General features: G+C 36.5%; 4 protein-coding genes across 8 annotated transcripts in view; all 4 read left to right on the top strand.

The window, feature by feature from the left end:
* Window positions 1–3577, top strand: part of pcnt (pericentrin) — a 34230-nt gene extending 30653 nt beyond the window's left edge. For 4 of the 5 annotated variants that reach the window (XM_067479325.1, XM_067479326.1, XM_067479327.1 and 1 more), the window contains 7 exons: window positions 75–293; window positions 722–948; window positions 1020–1093; window positions 1189–1309; window positions 1393–1520; window positions 1927–2082; window positions 3105–3577. In XM_067479325.1, coding sequence (XP_067335426.1) covers window positions 75–293; window positions 722–948; window positions 1020–1093; window positions 1189–1309; window positions 1393–1520; window positions 1927–2082; window positions 3105–3133 — 954 coding nt within the window. In that variant the 3' untranslated portion in view covers window positions 3134–3577. The remainder of the gene's footprint in view (window positions 1–74; window positions 294–721; window positions 949–1019; window positions 1094–1188; window positions 1310–1392; window positions 1521–1926; window positions 2083–3104) is intronic. The other variant, XM_067479328.1, reaches the window with a different exon arrangement.
* Window positions 3578–4732: 1155 nt separating this feature from the next.
* senp2 (SUMO specific peptidase 2) lies at window positions 4733–12499 on the top strand. The gene is made up of 17 exons (XM_067480261.1): window positions 4733–5085; window positions 6499–6560; window positions 6650–6762; window positions 7789–7852; window positions 8700–8781; window positions 8945–9092; window positions 9212–9318; window positions 9459–9541; window positions 9896–9944; window positions 10032–10104; window positions 10212–10334; window positions 10435–10566; window positions 10665–10889; window positions 10971–11050; window positions 11141–11225; window positions 11319–11414; window positions 11511–12499. The coding sequence occupies exons 1-17, from the start codon at window positions 4922–4924 to the stop codon at window positions 11571–11573; spliced, it is 1749 nt and encodes a 582-aa protein (XP_067336362.1). The 5' UTR covers window positions 4733–4921; the 3' UTR covers window positions 11574–12499.
* A 995-nt stretch (window positions 12500–13494) lies between these two features.
* LOC137101616 (transformer-2 protein homolog beta-like) lies at window positions 13495–18408 on the top strand. The gene is made up of 8 exons (XM_067480264.1): window positions 13495–13657; window positions 15196–15329; window positions 15445–15604; window positions 16009–16197; window positions 16554–16669; window positions 16759–16905; window positions 17148–17218; window positions 17412–18408. The coding sequence occupies exons 1-8, from the start codon at window positions 13625–13627 to the stop codon at window positions 17420–17422; spliced, it is 861 nt and encodes a 286-aa protein (XP_067336365.1). The 5' UTR covers window positions 13495–13624; the 3' UTR covers window positions 17423–18408.
* Window positions 18409–18717: 309 nt separating this feature from the next.
* Window positions 18718–24963, top strand: LOC137101615 (obg-like ATPase 1). The gene is made up of 11 exons (XM_067480263.1): window positions 18718–18843; window positions 19183–19280; window positions 19400–19543; window positions 20362–20489; window positions 21119–21294; window positions 21407–21487; window positions 21810–21907; window positions 22020–22160; window positions 22629–22725; window positions 23378–23500; window positions 23628–24963. The coding sequence occupies exons 2-11, from the start codon at window positions 19183–19185 to the stop codon at window positions 23727–23729; spliced, it is 1188 nt and encodes a 395-aa protein (XP_067336364.1). The 5' UTR covers window positions 18718–18843; the 3' UTR covers window positions 23730–24963.
* The last annotated feature ends 733 nt before the right edge of the window (window positions 24964–25696 follow it).

The raw sequence follows: 25696 nt of genomic DNA on the forward strand, positions 1-25696 counted from the left end.
CATACATGTGATGGTAAACTTATTTTTGACTTGAGTAAATAACTTTTAATGTGAAGAATATATCCCTTTGCCAGATGCCGTCCATGTCATCTTCATCAAATCTGCTTGAGAAGTTATTAAAGGAGAATTCGGAGTTGACGGAGCGTGTCACATCCCTGAGTCAGGAGAGGGCCAACCTCAAACACAGACTCTCTTTGCTTGAGCGACAGCTTCGTCGCACAGAAAATGAGCTCGCCAAGGTCACCACAGAAACAGAAAACAGACCTATCACTGATTTGACCAATAACGGCAAGGTAGGTAAAAAACAAACATGAACACACATACATTTTATGTGATACATTTTTGGATGAACTTTCAATGAATAGACTTGTCAAGATTAATCACTGCAGTGTTTACCTACTACAGAATGCATTGTATTCTAAACAATGTATAATATAATACAGTTACCCCCGTCCTAAAATGTCTTTGTATTTTTCTTATATGAAAACTGCCTATATGAAGATCATCAAGTCTTGGTAGATAATTTACTTAACATTTTGTCTTGCAGAATGAACAGGCAGTTTTAATTAACATGTGGATTTCCATCTAACTGCTTTTAAGTAGTAAACCATGCATTGGAACCTGAGTCAGCATGACCAGCAGCAAATGCAATCTGCTCATTGTCATTGTCAAAGTAACACAATGATTGAACAAATAAAATCTCTGGTTTACTTGTCTGTAGGTTCAGCGTTTGTATGAGCGCTACCTGCGTGCCGAGAGCTTCAGGAAAGCTCTTGTGTACCAGAAGCGTTACCTGCTGCTGCTGTTGGGAGGTTTCCAGGAATGTGAGCAGGTCACACTGTGTCTCATTGCCCGTATGGGGGCTCGGTCGTCACCCCCACTCTCTCTCCAGCGCAGACCACTCGGACGATTTAGGGCTGCTGTACGAGTCGTCATTGCAGTCTCGAGGTGGGGACATTACAAGAGTTTAAGGCTTTTAGAGGCAGTTTATGGATAAAACTAACTCAGCACTTTTTCAGAATGAGGTTCCTGACCAGGAAATGGCAGAGAGCAATCAGAAGCTTATCTTCATCTGGGCCTGGCCAAGCACCAGGTCAGTTCAGTGAACATCTAGTATCTTATGATGATATGCACCCTTTGACTTTTGAAATGTATTTAAGTGTGTTTAACTCTCAATGTGTTTTACAGGGTCTAAAGCTGAGGTTTTAAGGCAGCAACAACCAAGATCAAATTCAGACTCCCCACCAAATAGGCCCGTAGTGTCAGCTCTCATTCCACCAAGCAAATCTCCCTTCAGGTTGCACAAGAGGTTTGTTTAATTTTACATTCGGAGCTGGAATCCTTTCAAATAAATCCAAGCAGTATTTATTTAATGAGGCCTTTTTGTTTCAGGTCATACTCCAGCACCACTCTGGCCCCTGGACATCCCATTGGAACATCTCAGGATCCAGAGAGTTCCCTGACAGAATATATTCAACATCTAGAGAAAGTTCAGCAGCGGCTGGTGGGAGCCAGGCAAGGTGAGAAGCACTAAGTAGGGTTAAAACAAGTGGAAGAAGAAATGGGATTAAATCCACATAAGTGGAGAACTGGTGATAGGTCCTAGGTACCCTAGAAATTTCAAAGTATCCTCCTTTTTCCTAAATTATGAAACACAACATTTTCACTTTTTAACACCTAATTACTATAAAGTGTGGTGTGTAATCACACTGGGATAGATCACTGAGCATTGGGTGTATTGTTTTATAGCTTTTTAGATGCATGCCTCTTTCTTTAGTCACTCATTTTCTCGGGGGCGTTTAGTACAAAGTAATTAAAGGACAAATTTTGGATTTATTTTTGACGCCCTAGAAAATCTGGGACTGTTTGCAAAGCCACATATTACCAAATCCCACAACCTGTTTGCTCTATCATCTCCCAACCTAGTAAGCAAGACTCATTTAGGCGTGTCCACTAAAGAGGAAAGGAGAATACGGTCAGCCTGTTCCCCTGATATGATTGGGTACCGGCAGCGCTGGCTGCAGGAAAACAGGACGTGGCTGTACCTGAGCTGCTTGTCACCGCTTTACCTGTATGGTCCAGGTGAGTGTGAGTATAACATACTCACTCCACCTAACAATAAAGCAGCACAGTGCACCTCTCATAATGGGTACTGAGTTGTCACCGGTCACTGAGGTTAAAGGTGATGCCACATTGGTCTTGAGCAAACATGTCCTGGAGGTATGCCGACTCTTCACTAGTTCAACATATAATATACCATGAAGTTTTTTTTGGTGTTTTTTTTTAAGACTTTAGTCAGCTATTTGTTTCAGTACATATCAGTGACATGAAGATCACTTTGTAAATATTTAAGAAGTTATTGGTTCAAGTGACCTCACCTTTATTTTAGGTTCAAGATGTAATTGTTAGCTGGAAAACCAGTTGATGTCCTGTTGATGTGGTGCTTTGGAAATTCCAACTTATATTGGAGTTGACTATACCAGACTACTGTATTTAGAAGCTGTTGTCTGTTGTTTACTATGAAAACTTTAGAAGTCCAAACCACTCGTATGTTCTAAAATAATAGCTAGCATTATAAAATGTGTCTGCACAAGTCATAGTAAAATGTCTGAAACATAAAATAATACATTTGTGGTGGATACAGAATGTGAAGGTTTAACCTTCAGACTATCAACCAAATACTGCAAGGTATTTATTTTTAAAGATGCGACTGACAGCCATGTTGGGGAAAAAGAAAATCTACTTTTGTCTGCAGGAGTACTTTCTCAGCTCTTGTTTTACATAATATTCTGTCTATGTGATTAAGGTTCTGCTGACAGGGAAATATTTACTGTTGTGTTCAGGCTTTTGGCAGAAGTGAGAGATCATTACCCATAAAATATGGAGTTTTTGGTCCCTCACAGATTATCAGCCAATTTACTGTGAAAAAAAATGTTTTTGTTATAAATCTGCTGTTTGCTTGTAATTAACTTAATGTTTTATTCAATAACTTCAAATTTAAACATTATTTTAAAGATATTTACAACTTTCTTGATTAACAAAGCTAATGTACTAAAAAGACAACATGTTATTCACATTGTCTGAATGTTTGTCTGTCCTTGCAGGTTCTACTCTCCAGTCCGACCCAAAGTAACCCTACCGCTAAAAGAATGAATGTCCTGCTTTTCCAAAACTGTCCATGCCTTACACCCTTTGAGCATTTTGAAAAATCTTATGTGATTTTACTGTGTTTTAAGTATGTAAATTATTTTTAAAGATTTCTTTTATTGGAAGTTCTCTATTTTCTGTACCTTTTTTAAGTATTTTGAAGGTCAGTCCTGAGATGTCGAGGAAATGTTTAATTATCTTAAATGGTGCCAGTGGTTATTTTTGTACTAATCTTTTATACTCTTGTGTAAATAGACCAGATTTTCCTTTTACATGTCCAAAAGTGGACTAGTTTTATACTGGATATCAATGATTAATATGGCTAATGAGGAAATATAAAATTGGATGAAGGTAAATCATAGGTCTTTGTATTATACATGTTTCTACTATAACCCTAATAAATATTTTAAATGTGTGACTACAAACAGAACTGGACTTAATTTATTTGGTATGTATGCTGGATGTCTTTATAAAAAAACATATAGTAAAACTATATTGTGTTTTTCTATGTATTTAAACTTGATTTGAGATGATTAGGCATTTGTCAATTTATATTATGTTAAGTTAATTAAAAAACATTGCAATAGAAAAGAAAAACTAACTATAGCTGCAATTAATAGTTGCAGGTAGTGGATGACAGTTTTGAATATACATATAGTTTTATAGATATATTATATTAATGGAACCACTTCATTATATTATGATACAAATTGTCCAACTAGTTTTATTTTCTGCCATCTTAAATGTTGTATGATAAATTAGACCATAGTCTATTGACATGGTAATGAAATTTACATCAGTCTCTGACAAGCATATGTGCAAGAGGTATAACTGGAAAAAATATCTGTGAATTCCCCCTTTGTCTTTACATGGTATAAAATTCGAGATTTTAAAGATGTCAAATTTGATTTGGTAAGGCAATTTCTTGAAATTCGAGATTTTAATTTGAAAGATGTCAAATTTGATTTGGTAAGGCAATTTCTTGACCCTTAATATTTCTAATTCTTATTGAATGAATAGTTAGCTGTATAGATGCACATAATAGTTTTATAATTTGGTTTTCCTATCCTTAACTAGAACACCTCAGCCAGGCAATTAAACAGAATTTGAAATTAAATAGAGGTGAATGGGAAAAATCTTAAAATAATTACATTATTTTGTTTTTAAGTCCTAATGTTCACTGTATTTCACAGATTTAACGAAAACAATTTCCTTCGTAGCAGTTTTTTAAAAAATACTTTCATTTTTTTTAAACTTTCCATAGTTTTTTTTGTCATTTAATTTAAAATGGTACAATTTAACTATATTTTAAACCATTTTAAAATATGTTTAATACTCAATTAAGATGTCCACAAAGACCTGCGTATGTCTTATATGTTTATTATGTAACAAACAATTGGCATCTGAGCAGCTCAGCAGCAGCCAATTACGGTGTAACTTGCAGCTGACGCTGTTTACGGTCTCCTTTAGTGGTTCGTTTGTTCATTATCTTCACAAACGCCGACTATTCGCTGTTTCGTCGGTTCTTTTCATTCAGCTGTTAACTCCACCCGCCCGTTTTTGTTGGCGCCCAAAGCTCTCGCACCTCATAAAATATCAACATGCTGTGACGCACTTCCTCACGCGTTTCACCACGGTGATGCTAATGCTACGCTACGCTACGCTAAGCTAAGCTAAGCTAACTGCAGGCGGTTGTAGATCGTTTGTTTGACATCTTATCTTCGTCCTGGCCCTCGTAGAAGACCTCGCTACACTTGTCTCGTATTTGTCTGGGATGTATGGATGGATAGCTGACGGAATATCGTCGTTTTTTGCGCCCGCTACGGGAAAAAACTCCGCCCAACAGTGGCCCGGGAAAGGTAACGTTAGTGTGGAGATACCCGCAGGATCACAGCGCCAGGAGAGCCACAGCAGGCCGGCTAAACGAAACTACCAGAGGTCGGGTGTTGCTCATTTTACTAACTCTTGCTTGTAACAGTTTATATGTTTACTATAACAGCAACCCAGTTTAGATACGTAGCCTTTACTTGTTACCTACCCTTGATAAAGATAAGTCTCCTGATGTAAGCGGTTAACTGAGAGTGTACAACTAGCACAAACGTTATTTAGCTGTTAGCAATTTAGAGCTAAAAGTCATCAACAAACAACCATAGCTAACAGTTATTTTGAACCCATCAGCTAGATGTTGTCAGATTGTTGCCAGATACATATTTCAGTTAATGCTGGAGCATTCACAGTAATGAGATCCTAATCTTGCATTCACAGTATGTTATCGTAATAGTAATAATACTAATTATTGTCAACTGTGAATCATTCAAACTGCACAACGTTCAGCTAAGGACAGTATTGCTTGTATGCAGCTTTTTAATAGCTTTTATCATTTTAAAGATATTACGCACATGACACAATTGCCTTTGAAGCCTTAAGTTTTTAAGCTAAATGGGTTTGACGTTTGCCTAACCGGTATATAAGGAAGCCACGTTTCATGTAAGTTATATCAGCAGAAGCAAAACTATCTGCACATAAGCATTCACAGTGCTCTTTGGAAATGCTTTTTCTAGTTTCTAATCTCTCTTCAGTCCAAAAATAACCAACCATGTTTGTCTTAATGTTGTTCGTAGGGATCATAATTGCTAAACTGTAATGTCTGTGATATGCACACCAAGTTAAAACAAATAAAGGCACATACAACAGTCCTCGAGTAAATCCTACCTTTTAACAGATTTAATTCTCGGTTTTTGTTTAATTGTGACGGAGAGATGATCTTGTGTAACACTAGCTGTCATTAATATTTTAATGAATCGAACTGAAACAATTATTTATTAAATTGATTTTCCTGTGTAATCATTTAAGTCAACTTTTCATTTAAAAGTACTGAATCAGTGCTAACTATTCTCTGGTTCCAGTCTGTCAAATGAGAGGACTTCAACAGAATGTTTTAAGGCTCTTGGGTTTTTTTTTGTTGAACAAAACAAGAGATAACGTCTGGTTTAGCTCTAAACAATAGTGTGCACTTTTGACATGACGTTTTTTATGACGTTTAATTAAGAAGTCTATGAATCAAAGAAGTAATATTAAACATGACGCAAAAACTTAGCCCAAATGCGTAATGTTTAGGTATTTGGCATTGTTAATACGCTTCTGGCATGAACATTTTTTTTTTTAATCACTGATCACTTGTAAAAAAAAATTTGCTGTGTGTTTGTTTTGTTTATTTATAAATGCTTTTTGCACTTTATAACCTTACTGTGAACAACTTAACGAGCCAATTTCCCCACTGTGGGATCAGTAAAGTTTGATGTTGTCATCCATTTAAATTACGTTTCTTTTCTTCTTTTTTTTCTCTTACAGTGTTTATATTGCAGACGGTGTTTGCCAGAGTGACCCAGTAGAAGTGAAAAGACGCAGACGAGGTTTTTTAATGAAAAATAAATAATCCGAATATTTACTTTAAAAATACAAACCGAAAACAAAGCTTAATTTGTTGTGTTGTGTGTTTCAGATGTAGTCCTCAGCTTTGTGCGGAAGACAGTGGCTGGTGTAGCTGGTCTGCTCAGGCTGCAAAACCCGGTTTCAACCATGAGCGCGAAACCCAAACATTATGAGGAGGCACAGGTTTGTGTACCAAAGTCTTCCTCAAGCACATTCATTTGAAGTGGGGTTAAATGGTATGGGAAGATAAATTATTTGTTTTTTTTTTGGGAGTACCTTTTTTTCCTGTTTTATTATCAAAACCAGTTTAGTCTTTATTTTTTGTCCGGTGTTTTTTATATTTGTGTCTCCTCCTCATCATTTAGAATCTGAAGCGTTTAAATTGCAGTTTCTTTGATTTGAAAGTCACACTCCGTTAAATTGCAATGTTAATTACAATATGGTTAATTGTTCAGACCTAATTTAAAGTTTCATAGAAGGAAATTACCTATGTAAAGGAGGGACGTATTTTACTTAAGGGACAGTAGTAATGCCACTATGTAGAAATATTGCATTTGTTACTAGATCTGTTATATCAATTGACTGTTAAAGTACCATATTCTAAACAGACGCACAGCTACAAAAATGTAAACAGCCATGGTGTTGGTTTGATACACAAATGGGTGAATGAAACACATTTAAGTAGTTTTTTTTTCTAAATTGAGGTGTTTTGCATCTAAACTGCTCTGAGAAAAACACTTTTTTTTTTTAGTTTTAGTGCATGAACGTAACTGTGTTTTAAAGATCCAGCTACTCACCTTAGTTTGAATATAGTAAAATACATTTATGAAAACACAGTTGCACAGATACAGAGTTGATTTGCCTACACACTAGACATTCCAAAGGCTATACTTAAGGTGTAAAATAGTAATTGGAGACTTGTCTTCTACTTTTTTCTATAATGCAATGTCAAGATTTTCAAATGTTAAAACAAATGTGAAAAAGTAAAAACAAGTCTGATCATTTGTGGTTAATTATTTTTAATTTGAGACCTAATGTGAAACTGTGAATTATAATGCATTTCAAGTGGCTCAGACACAAATGTCACAATTAGATTACATCCAACACTTAAATATACTTTTATTCTGTAGAGAACATACCAGAACCTAACCACTACTAAGTTTGAAGCTTGCCATTTTTAACTGCCTTGCATTTTCTCTGTGAATTCAGCCTGTCACTCTGGGGATAGATGAGCTCCACACCTCATGGTTGAACAGTATGGAGTGGAGAATGGGTAAGTGTGGGCAGCTATTACAACAGGAAACTATTAATATTATTATTTCTTTCTTTATTTGTTTTAAATTTCTTTGTAACTTTTTCTCATCCACTCTCACTGCTGCAAAACATCCATCTAGTATAATCTTATCATTTGGTTAATTTTAGTTTGTCTTCTTCTTTTCCTTTCGGCTGTTCCGTTTCAGGGGTCGCCACACGAATCACGTGCCTCCATCTAACCCTGTTTTCTGCATCCTCTTCTCTCACTCCAACTAACTTCATGTCTTCTCTCACTACATCCATAAATCTCCTCTTTGGTCTTCCTCTAGACCTCCTGCCTGGCAGATCCAACCTCAGCATCCTTCTACCGATATATTCACAGTCTCTCCTCTGAACATGTGCAAACCACCTCAATCTGGCCTCTCTGACTTTATCTCCAAAACATCTAACATGAGCTGTCCCTCTGATGTCCTCATTCCTGATCCTGTCCATCCTCGTCACTCCCAAAGAGAACCTCAACATCTTAAGCTCTGGTACCTCCAGCTCTGCCTCCTGTCTTTTCTTCAGTGCCGCTGTCTCTAAGCCGAACAACATCGCTGGTCTCACCACCGTCTTTAAAACCTTTCCTTTCATTCTCACTGATACTCTTTTATCACACAACACACCTGACACTTTTCTCCATCCGTTCCAACCTGCCCGCACTCGCCTCTTCACCTCTTTTCCATACTCTCCATTGCTCTGAACCGTTGACCCTAAGTACTTAAAGTCCTGCACCTTCTTCACCTCTGCTCCCTGTAACCTCACCGTTCCACCTGGGTCCCTCTCATTCACACACATGTATTCTTAATTTTGGTTTGTCTGTGTAGATAAAACAGTGGTTGGAGTGAATGAACGTGCTGGGAGGAATCAAATTCAGAGCTCCTCACCTCCTTTAATGAGAAAGTACAGGCAAGTAGTCCAATATTTCAGAGGATCTTTATTCCAAACCTATACTTCCATCAGTATTATTGTTTTTTTTTTTTAGTTGGCTTTTTTTTTAAAGTTTTCAAGGCACATAGGTTTTTTTTTTTAAGACACTCTCTTGCTCTGTACTTGAATTTGTTGAATACAGTGGGACAGCACTTTCTGCAGAGAAGAGGGGTTCATTCCAACTGTTGCCTTCAAGGTCTGCTCTGAGGGTGGGAAACACTAATCCTGACCCACCCTGGAATGGCTTTGGACACAACCGCTGCTACAAGCCCAGTCTTACTGTGGAAGAGGTAATGCAATGTAATAACTTAAGAATTATATCATAAGACCATCACTTTATCATTATTTATGATTGTAGCATCTTGCTGTGTCATTTATTATGCATCTGGCTTCTGTCTCCTGTCTCCAGGCCATAAAGCAGAACAATAAGGAGCATTACAGGCGTTTGCTGGAGATGGTGACGGAAAAATACAGTAAAAGTCAACCATTACCTTTCAACCAAACAAAGCCACAAGAGTGAGTAAAACTTCCTATTCCTGTGAAATCTTTTATTTTTATATGTATATTTATTTATTTATTAGAAATTGCACAAAGATCTAGGTAATAACATACGTGTGGAAATTAGCTGTGTAATCCTTTTCTCCTTTTGCTCTCAGTGAATTACTGTCACAGAGTGATCACAAAACTGCTGCTTTAGGAAAAACCTTTGAGTCAATGCCAAGGAAGATGGCATGCACAGGTAAGACACCTCTATAAAATATTATTCACTTCCAAACAAAGTAGAATCTGTAAACATATTTGTTTTATGTGGGTCGTTTCAAGCGACGCTTTTATTTTTGAGTTGAAGGTCACATTTTTATTTACATCTTGTCCTGCAACTAACAATTATTTTTAGTTAATTTATCTGCAAATTATTTTCATGGAAATGTAATGCCATTATAATTTGTTAATACCTTTTGATGTTTTCAGAGTGATAGTTTTTGTTCAAAAATGTAAAGATGTCTATTGAATTTTTATATAAGACATATAAAAACTGCTAATGCTGACATTTGGCAACCAATTTAGGTGACTGACATTTGTGTCTCTTGCACAGCTGCCCCAACAACATTCACATGGAGAAATGTACCTTCAACCAAAGACAGGTTAGTGCAGCATAGATACTATATGAATATCTGATTTGTGTATCTTAGGTAAGGGAAATCAACATTAATTATTTGTTTCATGTCCAGGTGGGGTGGTTTGACATTAAGCAAGTCATTCAGTGGCAGCTGTGAGGACACACAGCCTGTTAAATGTACCAAGGTAGCCACTTCTCTTGCTCTCTACCAATTTGTTATAGCACTCAGTATGTGAATATAATGGTCGAAGCCATTTGTCTGTAATAGCAATCTGTGTATGATTAAAAACAGGCAGCAGAGTTGGACCTATCTACAGAAGTAGCTACTCGCCTCAATCTTGTGGATCGAGAGACCCCTGACACACATTGGGCACATATAAGGCACAATGATGAGGATGTACCTAGGCTCACCAAAGTGAGATTAAATGTTTTTTTTAGAGTTAAATATATTCTTGGTGTGTTGAAGAAACTATAGATAATGTTTTTCACTTAATGCATTTATTGTCTCTCTATAGGAAATGGCAGTGGAGGTGAGTGGTGCTCTAGCTCAGAGTGATCCCAATGTTGTTCTCAGTGCGGCTTTCAAACTTCGCATCACACAGAGAGACCTGGCCACACTGCAAGAGGGTGGTTGGCTCAATGATGAGGTAAGATGTAGTTAGGATACAAACAGTTTATGGAAATGGATGACAGTTTAGATTGTTGAAATTATATTAAAATCTAATCAATTTGTTTTTCTCCCAAGGTGATAAACTTCTACCTGTCTCTGGTCATGGAGCGGTGTTCAGTTGAAGCAACAGGTTTGAAAGTCTACTCATTCAGCACATTCTTCTACCCCAAACTGCGAGGTGGAGGAGGTGGAAAGCCTGGTGGACATGCTGCTGTGAAGCGCTGGACCAAGGCTGTTGACCTCTTTCTCTACGACCTTATTCTAGTCCCTCTGCATCTGGGTGTCCACTGGGCAATGGCTGTGAGTCAGAGCCACAGATACTTGCAGTGCACAATATTGTACATGTTTTTCTTCTCTCACTCCTATTACTTCTCATTCCAGGTGATTGATTTTAAAGCAAGGACAGTGAAGTCGTATGACTCAATGGGTCAAAGACATGATGACATCTGTAGTCTTTTACTGTAAGTCTGGATTATGCCATTTTATTTATTTATCTGTCAATTTTTAATATGTTTTCATATATTGATCTTACATTTATTCAAATTTCCCAGACTCTACCTTAAAGAGGAGCACAAAACAAAGAAAGGTAGAGAGCTTGACAGCATCAAGTGGACTACTGGAAGCTTGAGGGCCACTGTAAGTCAATTTCAGATTCATGATGCAATATTTCACATGTGTGCATTTTCTCCTTCAATGCAAGATTAAGTTGATGTTTTGTAATCCTTGTAGGAGATTCCCCAGCAGAAAAACGGCAGTGACTGTGGTGTTTTTGCTTGTAAATACGCTGATTACATCGCAAAAGGAAGGCCTCTCACCTTTAAGCCGGTATGTACTGTACAGTCTTAATATTCTAATGCTTTTTTATTTCTTTTCAAATCATTGTATTATCACTGAAAATAACAAATGCATCTGTCTCTGCAGTGCCACATGCCTCTCTTCAGGAAGTTAATGATTTGGGAAATCCTGAATAAGAAGCTGCTATAGAGGGTCAAAACCAATCTCCTGGCAATTAACTACTTAAAAGCAGATATTTCCTTATTGGGAGCAACATTGGTGTAACGTTAACTATATGACAAAGAAAAGGAGTAAATGGGCCAAAGAAGTGGACTCAACTGACTATCTAACCCAGTCTGGCTGTTCTGGTCTGAAGGAATCAAACACTAGTCTTATGGCCCTTTCCTGTCTGGGACATAACATTTTATCTCTAAGTTGTAATTGGAGACCTAATTGTGATGTAAAGGAGTGTATGTGTTATACAAGCAATGGCACTACTGACTGAATGGTTTTTTTTTTTCTTTTTTTTTTTTTCTTTTCTTCATTGACTTTGGATTGTTAGTTTTATTGTTTTGAAATACTACCCTGAAGTGCCTTCAGCCGTCTAACACTGAATTCAAATTAGTGTATGCTTTTGTCTTTGTTTGGGAAAATAGTTGCATACAAAACAAGACAGTATTGAGTCATTTTCATAATTTCTCAGAATTATGATTGTTGCATTTAATGACAATTTAGTGTAATTTGGATGCCAAATAACTACAATAATGTAATAATAAAGCTCTGAATGGAATTTAGACAATGAACCTTAAAATACCTCCTTTTCAGACTGAGGTTTGAATGCTTGTAGCATGTCTGTTTTGCTATTATTTATGAATGAACTGGATGAGAGAGCATTTTTGAGTGTGTTTAGAATTTGTTTTCCCTCTTTAAGTGGAGCATTAATAGTTGTTTGCCCGTATTTAACATAAGGCACTGTTAGGTCTGTGAATCTTTTCCATGAGCATACTGCAAGTGGCTAATTAGGGCTATTACATTTACTTACAGTACTGCTGCATAGCAAACTACTGTAAACATGCATGTTTGAGTTCATGCTTTAAAATGTGACACACCCACCTTTAATAAAGTATTTCATTTTTTGTTTGTTTTAGAGTTGTATTATTTGAAATGTATTATTCGAACACACAAATATGCTACGATTGGTTTTAGGCAGTAAAGCTGCAATATCCATTATTTGAAAGCAAAAGATAGCAATTTTACTCCTTACTGTTGTATACCCTTAAGTATTCTGTCAATCTAGATCAAAGCTTAAATTATTTTAGTTTTTACCATATTAATGTTTTTTGTCTAATCAATCTTCCATTTTGTCTGTTACATTGTTGGACAACTATAAAGCTGCAGCCAGCAATTGTTTTCATCATTAATACAGTACATTGCACTTTTTTTAATTACTAATTCTTTAGAGTATAAAATTATAGAGAATAGTATACTCCCTGAAGTCCACATAATCCAATTGTTGTTTTTTTGGTTGGAGCAACAGTCAAAAACTTTGTTGAGTTTACTCTGATAGTGACCATAGCTATTATTTATATTATCATTATTATGGTTTGTTATCTACTGCATGCTTGAGGATTCATAGTAATGATATTCTAATCTTTATCATTATGACTATATGATATTTGGCGCCTAACTACAGCATACTTTCATCTAAAACACTTTTCAAACTTTCAGCTTACAAAGGACATTATTGTGTATACGGCTTTTTCATATCTTATATGCTTATTAAGATTATGACGATGTCATCGACGACAACATAATTGCCTATTAAGTTTTTAAGGCTAACTGGCTTCAAAGTTTGCCTAACCAGTAAGGAGGCAACATTACGTTTCGGCTATTTCAGCAAAAACAGTTCAGCTTTTTTTCAGCTTTGCTTGGAAAATAATTTTAACCCCGAAGCATTCACGGTGCATTTTCTCTTTGGAAATTCTTTTTCTAATTTATCGTAGTTTTTACACATTTATGAAATGTTTTAATTGTGTATTTTTCAAATTGGTTTTTCGCCAAATTATGTTTTCAGGCCATGTGTCTTCTGAAGCAACGATCTTATTCTGAAAATCCCACGGCTCAACCCTTCCATCGTTAGCGAGCTGGTTCATAGTTCAGCGGTTTGCTTTGCGGTAACGTTAAGCTACATCCAGGAGGTGCTTAGGTCAAATCCAATAGATCACGTACTAGTAAATCATCTGGGGTTTACTTTACTTAATATGAGCGACAACGAGAAAGAATTCAGAGAGAAGGTGAGTTGTAAATAAACAAAACGCCAACTGTTAATACTGTTATCAAAGCGAGCTATCGTTAGCTAGTTAGTTGTTAGCTGCGTATGCAGGTATGGTACGGAAAACGGTTTCAGAAAACTGGCGTTTAACCTGAGTATATGTGCATTATATGTTACTAATCATAGTGTTTTGTGCGAGTAGTTAACGCAGTTCCCTACACGTACGGCTTTAACGTTAACATTGATATTTAAAACGGTAGCTGTAATGTTAGCTAAGCTAGCTAAAGCGTGGGCCTGCAGAGTACGGCAGCGGTGCGATGTTGACGCCGCCTCACATTGCTTTTACTTTATCGCATATGTGTAAACGTTACTTATTGGAAAAGTTGTGTGGTTAACTAGTAAGAGCCCAAAAAGTTAAAATAAGTAAACGTTGTGGTAGTAATCGATGTATTCATATTTTGTGTCAGTAAATGGCAAGACCAGTGAAGGTCATTAGAGCTGCAATTAACTTTTTTTTTTTAATAAATCAAATGGCATTTGGTCAGTGAAATATCAGTACATTTTTGAAACGATTGCATCCAATGTAGTTGTCTTCAGAAGTCTTGTTTTTGTATTTAATTTAAAAAAAAAAACGGCCTATAAACCCCTCCAGATTCAGAATTTACTGTAACGGGAAACCCAGTTGAATAGAACGTATTCACATCCAGATTCCAAAACCAGATGGCTTAGTTTTCTTAAAAATATCAGTGAATTATTGGTAATTGTTGCAGCTCTAAAGACCACAGCAAATTAACTTACAACATGGTTTCAGCTAATCTGTTGTTCTCCTGGTTTTGTTGTTTTCTTTGTACCTTTTGGGTTTAACAGAAACCAAACTGCCTTATCACCCTTGTTTGTTCTCTGTTAAGGTTGAGTTTGGAAGAAAGAAAAAGCAGAAGACGTTTCAGATGTGAAGTTGTTATTGTTTGAAGCTGATGGTGTTGATGCATGCTAATGTAATGGATGCTGAAAAGAAGCAATCAAGAACTCTCCCCACTACTAGGGTTGTAATGGCAGATGGTAAATGGGGGAAGAGGAGGAAAAAAGAAGTCATAATGTCAAACAGAAGAAAGAAGAAATCAAGGGTTGTTTTGAAGTTAAAGAAGTTATGAAGTTAAGCTCAGAAGTTTACCTGGGTATGAGTAATTTCTTAAAAGCCTGCTATGTTATTGTTCTTTCATCTTGTTTCTTTCTTGTAAGCATGCAAAATTAATTTATTTCCCTCTTTGAAACATCACTGGTCAATTCCTCCATTCCTTTCAGGTTTATTTTTGTGCTGTCTTTAATTTTAGCTAAATTACGTAATTTCCAAAGTAAATATTTGTTGCAATGTATGACCTTAATTCAATCAGATTCCTAAATATTAGTGTGGAACCTTCTAAACAACAAAATGTGGCTCCGTTTTGAAAGGGGCATATAGAGGGTGAGCGCAGTCACCTCCTGTCCCCTTTTTTAAATTTTTTTATTTATTTTTTGATTTGTGGCTTGAGTGTTTCTGACCTGAGTGAGTGGTCTCTTCAGGACTCACGGCCTAGCTCGAGGAGTGCATCCCCTCGGGGCTCTGCAAAGTCTGCCAGTCATTCACCAGCCCGCTCCAAAGATGGCTCCCGCCATTCTAGGTCCAGGTCTCGTTCTCGATCTAGATCCAAATCCCGGTAAGATGAGTTCTTGTTTTCTGAGTTTCTTAAGACATGCCAAGTCAAGCCAGGTATTTGAAGGTGTATATGATGCAAGTAAATTGCCCAATAACAATTATTATGTTATCCCTAGGTCTCGTTCTCATCGAAGCTCACGCAGGCACTACTCCCGCTCTCGTTCCCGATCCCACAGACGTCGTTCCAGAAGCCGATCTCGCAGCTGGGAGTATCGTCGCCGTCGGAGCCATAGCCGTTCCCCCATGTCAAATCGTCGCAGACACATTGGCAACAGGGTATATTTTGTGTAGTGTGTGTGTGAGAGAGTAGGTTAACTTTGTCAGTTTTAAGACTTGACAACATTGTATGTAAGACACTTTTGGTTTCCTAAAACAAGAAATTGAGAATGTAATTTATATTTAATAAAAAATACAACACAGTGAATCAAAAATGCCTTTATTTACGGCACTATAATAGCTGTTTATTTATACATCCCTATATGAAAAGAGTGACGTCAGTTTTGTTTTTAAAACCTGATAAATACACTGTATCCCTGAACAGCTAACTCTTAACATATAAAATAGTCATATAAAAATCTCTTGTCAGATACCAAAGATTGATGTACCAAGAAAAGCTTTAATCTACAACTCTTAAAAGATGAATGATGGCTTTGTAACTTTTTTTTTCTTACATTCTACAGGCTAACCCAGACCCCAACAACTGTCTAGGTGTATTTGGACTAAGTCTGTACACCACTGAGAGAGATTTGAGGGAGGTTTTCTCTAAATATGGCCCTCTGAGTGATGTTAACATTGTTTATGATCAGCAGTCTCGACGTTCAAGAGGCTTTGCCTTCGTCTACTTCCAGAACTGTGAGGACTCCAAGGAGGTAAGGAAGACAAATATTAAATTTGTACTATTGAATCTTCCTCCTAGAATTAAAATAGAGGCAATTTTTTAAACATTGCCCTGGTAAACCTGTAATTAGGTATATTTTCAAAGTGTATTGTATAACGGCGAGAGGAAGTGGGTTTTGTGACCAAGAGAAAAGTGAAATGTTTAGGCATATTTACATGCATTTATCTGCAGTCCATACTGTATAAATGGATTCTATAGATAAATTCTTATAGTCTCTGTATAAAAGTTTTTAATCTCCAAATATTTAATACATTGACAGTTTGGCAAATGTTATGCATCTATTTCATTATTAAATGGAAAGTCTTGTTTTGTGTTTATGTGTTTCAGGCCAAGGAACGTGCTAATGGAATGGAGCTGGATGGGCGCAGGATCAGAGTGGATTTTTCTATCACTAAAAGAGCCCATACTCCCACTCCTGGAATCTACATGGGGCGTCCCACATAGTAAGGGTTTCTTTAGTATGCAGCTTTGCATCCAAACAGGAATATCTTTTCATCTTTCAAGGTGTCGTCAAACTGTAATGTGTTTACAGTGGAAGCAGCAGCAGCAGCAGTAGTGGTGGAGGTGGTTCATCACGACGTGTCTCTAGAGAATGTGACAGGGGATATGACAGAGGCTATGAAAGAGGATATGACCGCGACTATGATCGCTATGATGACAGAGAGTACAGATCATACAGGTGAGTTCTTTGTGGCTTTTTGACCCAGATTTAACTTGACATTTTTTAGACTTGACTGCAACTGTTGAATGTTTTAGAATGGAATCCTGTGACTATCATTATAATTATTTCAAATGCAATGTTTGTTTTCACACCATATAGTTCATGTTACGCAGGACTGTCATGACTTACACTGAAAATGTTAAATAATTTTTAATTTTTTTTAATAAATAAAAATAAATAAATGTCCTTCACCCCTACAGACGCAGATCTCCTTCTCCCTACTACAGCAGAGGGTACCGCTCTCGATCCCGATCTCGGTCCTATTCACCACGTATGTTTAAACCATTTTTCATCACTAAGCTGACAAAGGTTAATTTTACAGTTGATCTATATTTAAATAATTTGTCAAGGGCAGAGCTTACCGTAATTATTTTAATATTCCTAGTTTTTGTGTTTTAAAAAAAAAAACTAAACAATAAATACATATGTGGCACTTTAAACTTTCGAACTGTTCTTTTGTCCAGGTCACTACTGAGAAGCAAGAGGACGTCAGATTTTAGATGACATTGTGTCTTTTGTTTTTGTTTTTTTAATTTTATGTCTTTTGTATGTGAGAGGAATTCTAGATTTATGTGTATGTTAAAGGTTGAATAAAACTCCTCAAAAAAAAATCAGTCTGAGTGCCACAGGGTTGGTGGTGAATTAATTGTTCCCATAGATAAAGGAAGAATAATGGATAAGTATTTGGCCGAAAATGTATTGTGGAATCTTTTTTTTGTGTGAAAATGGGGATATGCTTTAGATCTGCAAATACAGATCATTCTTTTTTGATCGGTTTGTTTTTATGTAAGCATTTTTCTGTGGAAGTTGTATTACGATTTCTCATTTAATTGTTCTTATGTGGCTGAGCAATATAAAGTTACTTGGGTCATTTGCTCTACTTAGTAACTGTTTGTTATACTGTAATGGTCACTCCCTGATTTTTAGGAGGCAAGATTACTTCAAGTAATGTCCTATGAAATCCAATCAACCTTTTTTTATGTATTTATTTTTTCTCCCCTGGACAGAAATAAAGTTAATGCACTGTGATGTCATATCAAAATGATCTTGCAAAACAAAGCTGTCTTGTATTATAGAAGTTTACTTTCTTTTTTCATAGTGCTAAGCAAATATAAAACTACAAATATTGATTCAGATACAGTTTATACCATGGTAGTGTTGGGTTATGTTCCAGTCTGTAATGCTATATTTTAAGTTTCATGGAACAGCGTGTTTTCTGAATTGGACCATAATGTGTTTTATATAGAGCGTATGTAACAAATTTACAACTTCAATAAAAATCTACTCTTATTTAAATGCATTTAAAGGTAAAGTATAAATTAGTGAGGTGTCTCAAAAATGTTACCATTACAGTTAATCTGCAGTCAATTTTCTTAAATCAGTTTATAAAATAACATTTTTCAATTGCACCGTAATGGTTGTATTCATGTGTTATTCCACCAAATAAACAACAATTCCCTTCTATGTTGACCTGTTTTGGTAGCATCACTGTTAACTAGAAGAGTGTACCACCACACCATTAACTAATCCTGTAAAACTGCGACCTCTACCGTTTCGTCGTGGTAAGAAGTCTGCCAAAGTAAATAAAACACTAGTATATGTACAGGTTGGTTCGCAGATGTTGTGCCCTGATGACTAGCATTTATATTAATTAAAAAAACACACACACACATATATATAGATATAGAAACATATATATAAAAGCAAGTAAACTGGTTCAGTTTTGCTGAGTTAGTGCACATCTGCTCTGCCGTAGAGTCCAGCCAATCAAAGGCTGTTTACGTCAAAACACTTCCGCTATGCTCTCCAACTTGCCTTTCTACTGTAGCGACTGCTGTGAGCAGACGTCTGAGGAGTGAACACCACTTAGCTCAGAGGTTAAGGGAAGACATAAAGGTACTAAATCGGGACCTTCCCCAGCTAAATACCCTTCGGACTATTTTTATGAATTGGAAAATCCAGACACGACTGTGTAGGCAGCCAAACATTCTGGTTAATTGGTAGCTAGGAGTGGCTGGAGTTAGCAAGTAGCTAATGTTAGCAGGCTGTGTATGAATGAGCATATGACTGAAGCTACCTCTACACGTTTCAGTGCAGCTAGCCTAGCGGGATGGAGCTGCATACCAATTTATAGACACGCCGCACTGACGTGTTGAACAAAAAGTCTAGATAACGTGGAGTCTAGGGCAATTTGTGTTTTCGGCCCAGTGTCAAACTCTCTTGAAACTCTTACAGATGGCCCCCAAAAAGGGAGAAGCCCCGAAGCCACCTCCATTGATTGGACGATTTGGAACGTCTCTGAAAATTGGAATTGTTGGATTACCTAATGTTGGGTTTGTGCATATAATAAATAATGTGCATTTCCACAAAGGTCGATTGTTTTGCAAGTAAATAAAGAACTTTTGGGTTCACCATTTAAGCCTTATTATTCCATTTACTCTTCTCACTGCAGGAAGTCCACTTTTTTCAACGTGCTGACCAAAAGCCAAGCTGCTGCAGAGAACTTTCCATTTTGCACAATTGACCCAAATGAGAGCAGGGTACCTGTTCCTGATGAGCGCTTTGATTTCCTCTGCCAATACCACAAACCAGCCAGGTGAGAGTTGTTTTTGTTTAGCACTTCACACACACCGCTGACCCAAAGTGCTTGAAAGCTCACACAGAAGAAAAATTCAAACTCACGGGAAGTGATAACTACAATACTACTTTCGGCAATATATTTACTCACAGAATTCAAGAATCACTAAGTTTTATCGCGACTCCAAACTATGCACTGACATACAGTGGACAAGTGGTCAACTGTTATGGGTTTTTCAATTTCATTTTGTTGACTTAATGTGTTTTCCTGTTATTTTATTGCATCAGATAAAATAATGTTATTTTTAAATAAGAAATTAGACAAATGTGCTCAGCCTAAATGCATTGTTTAAAATAATTCTGAGCCATATAAGAAGACATTTATATTTCAAAATATTTGCAGATCAGCAACAAACATATCACACACATATATATATATATATATATATATATATATATATATATATATATATATATATATATATATGATTAATATCAAATACACTACCTAGTAGATATTTAGTTAGGTGCACATAGGTGAAAGTAATCCACTATAATACATTCTCACTTCATAATCATTACAATATTCATTTTGTGTTGGATTTGTATCATGCTGATTTATGTAAATTGTGATCCTGGAGGCTGCAGTGTTTCATGCTGTTCAGTTGTGTTGTGTTATAGTAACAGGAGCTTTTATATTTTACCACATCTGTGTAAATGTATACATTTAATGAGAGCTATAGAGACAGTGTGTTTGTGTGATAGTAAGTCTGATCTGTGTCGGATTTCCTCTGTTTTACTAAAAGTCCAACTGGTCTGGCTGTTGTGTTGTTGTAGTAAGGTTCCTGCTTTCCTAAATGTTGTGGACATTGCTGGTCTTGTGAAGGGGGCTCACTCAGGACAAGGACTTGGAAATGCCTTCCTCTCCCACATCAGTGCCTGTGATGGCATCATCCACATGACACGTGAGTTGTCTTTATTACTATTTGCTGCAGCTGCTCTGTGCCCAACAGCTGAGAGTGGACAGCTGTTGGGAGGACAAGTTAAAGCCAATACTACACTTTGAAAAAGGGAACAAGGCAATTTCTACAAAGCCCGTGGCTAAGACATGTAAATGAATTATTTTCCTGTGAATATGCTCTGTCCTATAGATGGTTATTTCATTTGATTAGTATGTTTATGGTACTCACTGCACCATGTTGAGCTAGAATGTCTGGTCAGATTTGTGAATCTGTCCGAATATTTAGTTTAAACAAATGCTATACTATTGCTCTGCAAAATATTTGCATGAGCAAATCTAAAAAGAACAATTTAAACAGCTAATGTTACATGTGGTCCCTGCACATTCAATACAAAATGCAACTTTTAATGACTACTACAGCCACATAATGATTCAGCCCCCTTATGACAACCATCGTCAGCACTTAATTGAGCACCCATTGCTAGTCAAGACCTGCTGCAAATGTGATACGTATTTGTAATTAATGTTAATGTTTAGGCAAAATAATGTTGTGGGCTGATTTCACCTGCAATATTTTCCTTCAGATTTAAACATAAATTATTGTGACAATTTAGCATTGATTGTGTGTTTTAGGTGCATTTGATGATGAAGATATTATTCACGTGGAGGGTAACGTTGACCCAGTGAGGGACATCGAGATCATCCACGAGGAGCTGCGACTAAAAGACGAGGAAATGATTGCTCCAGTTATTGACAAACTGGAGAAAACTGCTGTCAGAGGGAGTGACAAAAAACTCAAGCCTGAATATGTAAGTTGGTGTGTTTGTGCTTTGAATCTGCACTGTTTCACATGTGTCACAACTGGGAGGAAATAGGAAATCATAACATGTAATCAGTCTTAGCTGCTGTTTCTTTCTTCAGGATATCATGCTGAAGATAAAGAACTGGGTGGTGGACGAGAAGAAACACATCCGATTTTACCACGAGTGGAATGACAAAGAGGTATGTTGTGGGATTGTGTCTGCGCAGAAATATATATGTGGTTGATTTATTACTGGGCCACTGCATGGTTCAGTGACAAGACGCAAAGTATTTTCAGTGTGGTTGGTTAATTGTTAAATGTTCTTTATTAAATATTCCCTTGTTTTAACATACAAACTGTTCCCACAAAACAAAATGTAAAAAAAAATTTCAAAATTAATTTCTGCCTTTTTTTGCTTTTCTGTTTTGTAGTTACAAAGATTGGTGTACTTTTATTTCACTGTGCTCGGCTTGTATCCCTGTTTCCTAAAATAATATTGAAGATTTAATTTTCTCTCCACAGATTGAGGTGCTGAATAAATACTTGTTTCTTACATCAAAGCCGATGATCTACCTGGTGAATCTCTCAGAGAAGGATTACATCAGAAAAAAGAACAAGTGGTAGGTTTACACTCACTTCCAATTACCCTGTGTATCTTTAATGTCCCGTACATTTTTCGTTTATGGATTCGGCTCTGTGAGCATTCAGACAGCCTCATCCTTCTCGTGATAGGTTGGCCAAAATCAAAGAGTGGGTAGATGCTCATGATCCTGGCGCTTTGGTCATTCCTCTCAGTGGAGCACTGGAATCCAAACTGCAAGACATGGATGAGGAGGAGAGGAATAAGTACTGCGAAGAACAAAAGACACAGAGGTGAGAGAGGCCTTCAAGCAACTGACAGCTTTTTTAGCAGGGGTGATGATGTGGCAAGAAACAGAACGGTCAAAACGCACAATACAGCTGCTGTTAATGATTATTGTATGTATTTATTTATTTAATCTTTCAGTTACATTTATTTTTTATTTAATAAGCTTTTTTTTCCCCAAGAGGCATTTTATCATTCCATAAAAGCAACGGCACAGCTGTATCTAATAATAATGAATACTTTGTTAAAATAAACACAAAAGCATGTTAAATACTCTGTTTGACTTGTCATAGCAGCCAATTATAACAGGCAAATGATACTGAATAAATGAAACCAGTGCAATTATAGAATTGTATTAAATACAAAAAATGATAACTAAACAGCATTTATTTAAATAAGTTACACATTTGAATCTTTTGTAACTGGATGCACACACTGCTTGAGGTCCCTAAGCATATATGTCTGCGTGTTTTTAGTGTTCTGACCAAAATAATAAAGACGGGCTATGCAGCACTACAGCTAGAATACTTCTTCACAGCGGGACCAGATGAGGTGCGAGCATGGACCATCAGGGTGAGTTTTGTGGCATAAACGACTCTCTATTTTTTAATAGCTCCTTGGTAGAAGACTTTGTCAGTATTACCTGCAGTGTTTAAGTGTGTCATTTACAGTTCGTTTGCACAAAGTGAGACCCTTTATTAAATAGTTTTTTCAAAACAGGGTTTTGTTAAATATTTAGTCATCTCTTTATTTTTAGGCTTCCTATTTACCATTCGTAAACGTAATATACCACAAGCACAAAATAAACTGTGTGCCCAAAAAAAAAAAAACAAAGCTCAGTGAGTAATGCAGACAAAACGGCACAAAACACAAACTGAAGTTGAAGTACACTTTGTCCGTTTAGAATGGGTTCTGATACTGCACAATTTGTGGATTTGAAGAGCATTTATCTCCCTCTGCCTTCCTACAATATTTGCAGCATATAGTCGTGTTTAGGTTTTGCCGTTAGGAACCAGAGTACAAAGCATCCATTTATTTATGGTTGCCAATTATGCTAATTAAAAACTTTATTAAGCAATTTTATGTTTGTTCGTTTTTGTTTGTCTGTTAATTTTTGTATTAATGAAATCCTATTCCATACCTATGATAAATAACTCCCAAATGAAAGTAAGTTAATAAATTGTCAGTTAAGTGTTTTAATATTCTTTTGTGGTTTCTCCAACAGAAAGGTTCCAAGGCTCCTCAAGCGGCAGGAAAAATCCACACTGACTTTGAGAAAGGTTTTATCATGGCAGAGGTGATGAAGTATAACGACTTCAAAGAGGAGGGCAGTGAAAGTGCAGTCAAGGTGTGTGTGTGTGTTTTAGCTTCTAATTGAGTGCTTGAACTGATGCATTGATAAAATCCTGTCAAAAACTTTTATCACTTTCTGATAATAATTAAAATTTGTCCTCTTTTTTTCCCTGTCCTCTTAGGCTGCTGGGAAATACAGGCAACAAGGCAGGAACTACATTGTAGAGGATGGGGACATTATCTTTTTCAAATTCAACACACCCAATGCACCTAAAAAGAAATGAGACCACACAATCATCAGACGGAAAATTCAGAATACAGCATAGTCGAGATCACAAGAGCTACTGTCTGTCTCTGCTGGTTTTCACATTTCTCTCTTTAGTACAGAGGACCAACTTGCAGCCTTTCTTTGGAAAGAGGCATTTTCTCAGCTGGCCTCCCAGGTTTGGACCAGAATTTTAAAATAACTATTCTGTATACAGCACACATTCCTGTGTAAGGTTGTGTGCCAGTTTGAAATGAAACCAACTTATCTACCAGTTAAACAGTTTTGAAAACATTAGATTTTAGATTTCATGGTCTTAAAATGGAAAGGGTGCAACTGAAATAAAAAATATATTCCCTTTTTATTTTACTGGAAACATTTAGGATATTGGAACAGACCATGAATGTATATTTTTTGTAAAGATGCTGACAGTTGTCCATTATTTGAACATGCACCAGACGTTTTTTGATCAGACCTATCCTCTAGATGCCTCTTGGTAATTTAAGCCACGCTCCTCATAAAAGGTTTTTTCCCCAATTGATACGTTAGACAGTCTTTGGTTCCTCTTAATAAGAACAGCTTAGACTTGCAGTAGTTAATATACAATTGTGTCTGTGATACCTGCTGATACATGAACAGTGTTAGAATAATCATGCCTTTGTCTCAAATTAAATATTCTATTTTTACGTCCTTAACAGCCAATGCATAACATTAAGACTAATGCTTGAATGTCTGCTGTCTATAGACTTTTGACTGGCAGTGTGTTTACTCTTGAGAGAGAATGAAAACCATCAAGCGCTACCACTTGGTCAATACTGTGCTGTATTCTGAACAGGAAGGATATTATTTTAAGGGCAAAGAAGGCATCCTGGACTGTGCCTGGTCAGACACGTAAACAGAAAGTGGGTATGACTTATGGTATAAGTCTCGTATAAAAACAGAATGCTTCATTGTGAGTGGGGATAGCTACAGGGTTGCTCTTTGCTAAATTTGCTAAATTCTACTCTACAGCTTCAAATTGCATCTTGTTTTGCCTCTTCAAACTGCCTTCACAGTCTGAAAGTTTATTTACTATCCTCTCACCAAATCTATTGACAAATTGTGGACATAGAAACCCAAAGCTATTTATGAACCTAATAAGATGCTTATGAATGGGGTTACACAGCAGAATGTTGAAAGGGAGCAAGCAAGCAATCTAATAAATGTCACTCATCAATACGCATGTCTCAATAAAAGGAAACAAATCTCTCTGATAGCTTTTTGTATTTCTGATTTTTAATCACGTTTGTACCAGAAATATGGAACACGGCTGGGCAAATACAGTAGCGTTTCATTGCATAATAAATACAAACCTATGAATTCATTGAAGTTTGATCACATATTACTAAATGGGTTGATTAGAGACTTCTGAACATGGAGAGGGCCACTTGCTTACTTATTTTTTCAGTGTTGGCAAAATTGTAAACAACAAAACTTTGTGTTAGTCTGGGTGTTCTAATCCAAACAAAGTTTATCTGATGAGTTAAAAAAACAAAAACAATGATCAACAGATCCCACAAGACTTTTGGTCTTCCGAGAAATCTGTTATCGTTACATTTATTTAATTAGCCTCTTTATTTTAGCTGCTCAATCATTGGTTGTCTTGTTAGTGTTGTGAAGTTAGTGCTGGTAAAGTAAAATCATGTGCTTATGAGACTTACTTGCAAGTTTTTGTTTAATTATGTAGCTTGTGAAGACTAAACCTGCTGGATATAATAATCGGAGGCCAATTGAGCATTTACAGTAAACATAAGCAACCAAAACTTTCCAAATTGACTCTCGTCGCACTTAGTTTTGGCGAATAGAAAAGAAATTGCAGTGAAACCACAAACCATGTGTCGCATATATAAGTTTATTTATTTTTTAAACAGTGAAACTAAATAGAATTTGAAAACAAAGAACACTGGTTTTGAGATATCTATTAAGAATTCGACAGCAGCATTCCTT

This window comes from Channa argus, chromosome 16, assembly GCF_033026475.1.
Source record: "Channa argus isolate prfri chromosome 16, Channa argus male v1.0, whole genome shotgun sequence".
Lineage (NCBI taxonomy): Eukaryota > Metazoa > Chordata > Actinopteri > Anabantiformes > Channidae > Channa > Channa argus.

Coding starts and splice junctions, on each gene's coding strand:
- LOC137101616 (XM_067480264.1), top strand. CDS start 13,625: ATGAGCGACAACGAGAAAGAATTCAGAGAGAAG. Junction 16,198..16,553: donor ACTGTGAGGACTCCAAGGAG/GTAAGGAAGACA, acceptor TATGTGTTTCAG/GCCAAGGAACGTGCTAATGG. Junction 16,670..16,758: donor TACATGGGGCGTCCCACATA/GTAAGGGTTTCT, acceptor ATGTGTTTACAG/TGGAAGCAGCAGCAGCAGCA.
- LOC137101615 (XM_067480263.1), top strand. CDS start 19,183: ATGGCCCCCAAAAAGGGAGAAGCCCCGAAGCCACCTCCATTGATTGGA. Junction 19,281..19,399: donor GTTGGATTACCTAATGTTGG/GTTTGTGCATAT, acceptor TTCTCACTGCAG/GAAGTCCACTTTTTTCAACG. Junction 22,161..22,628: donor GAAGAACAAAAGACACAGAG/GTGAGAGAGGCC, acceptor GCGTGTTTTTAG/TGTTCTGACCAAAATAATAA.
- senp2 (XM_067480261.1), top strand. CDS start 4,922: ATGTATGGATGGATAGCTGACGGAATATCGTCGTTTTTTGCGCCCGCT. Junction 10,890..10,970: donor GTGTCCACTGGGCAATGGCT/GTGAGTCAGAGC, acceptor TTCTCATTCCAG/GTGATTGATTTTAAAGCAAG. Junction 11,226..11,318: donor CTGGAAGCTTGAGGGCCACT/GTAAGTCAATTT, acceptor TAATCCTTGTAG/GAGATTCCCCAGCAGAAAAA.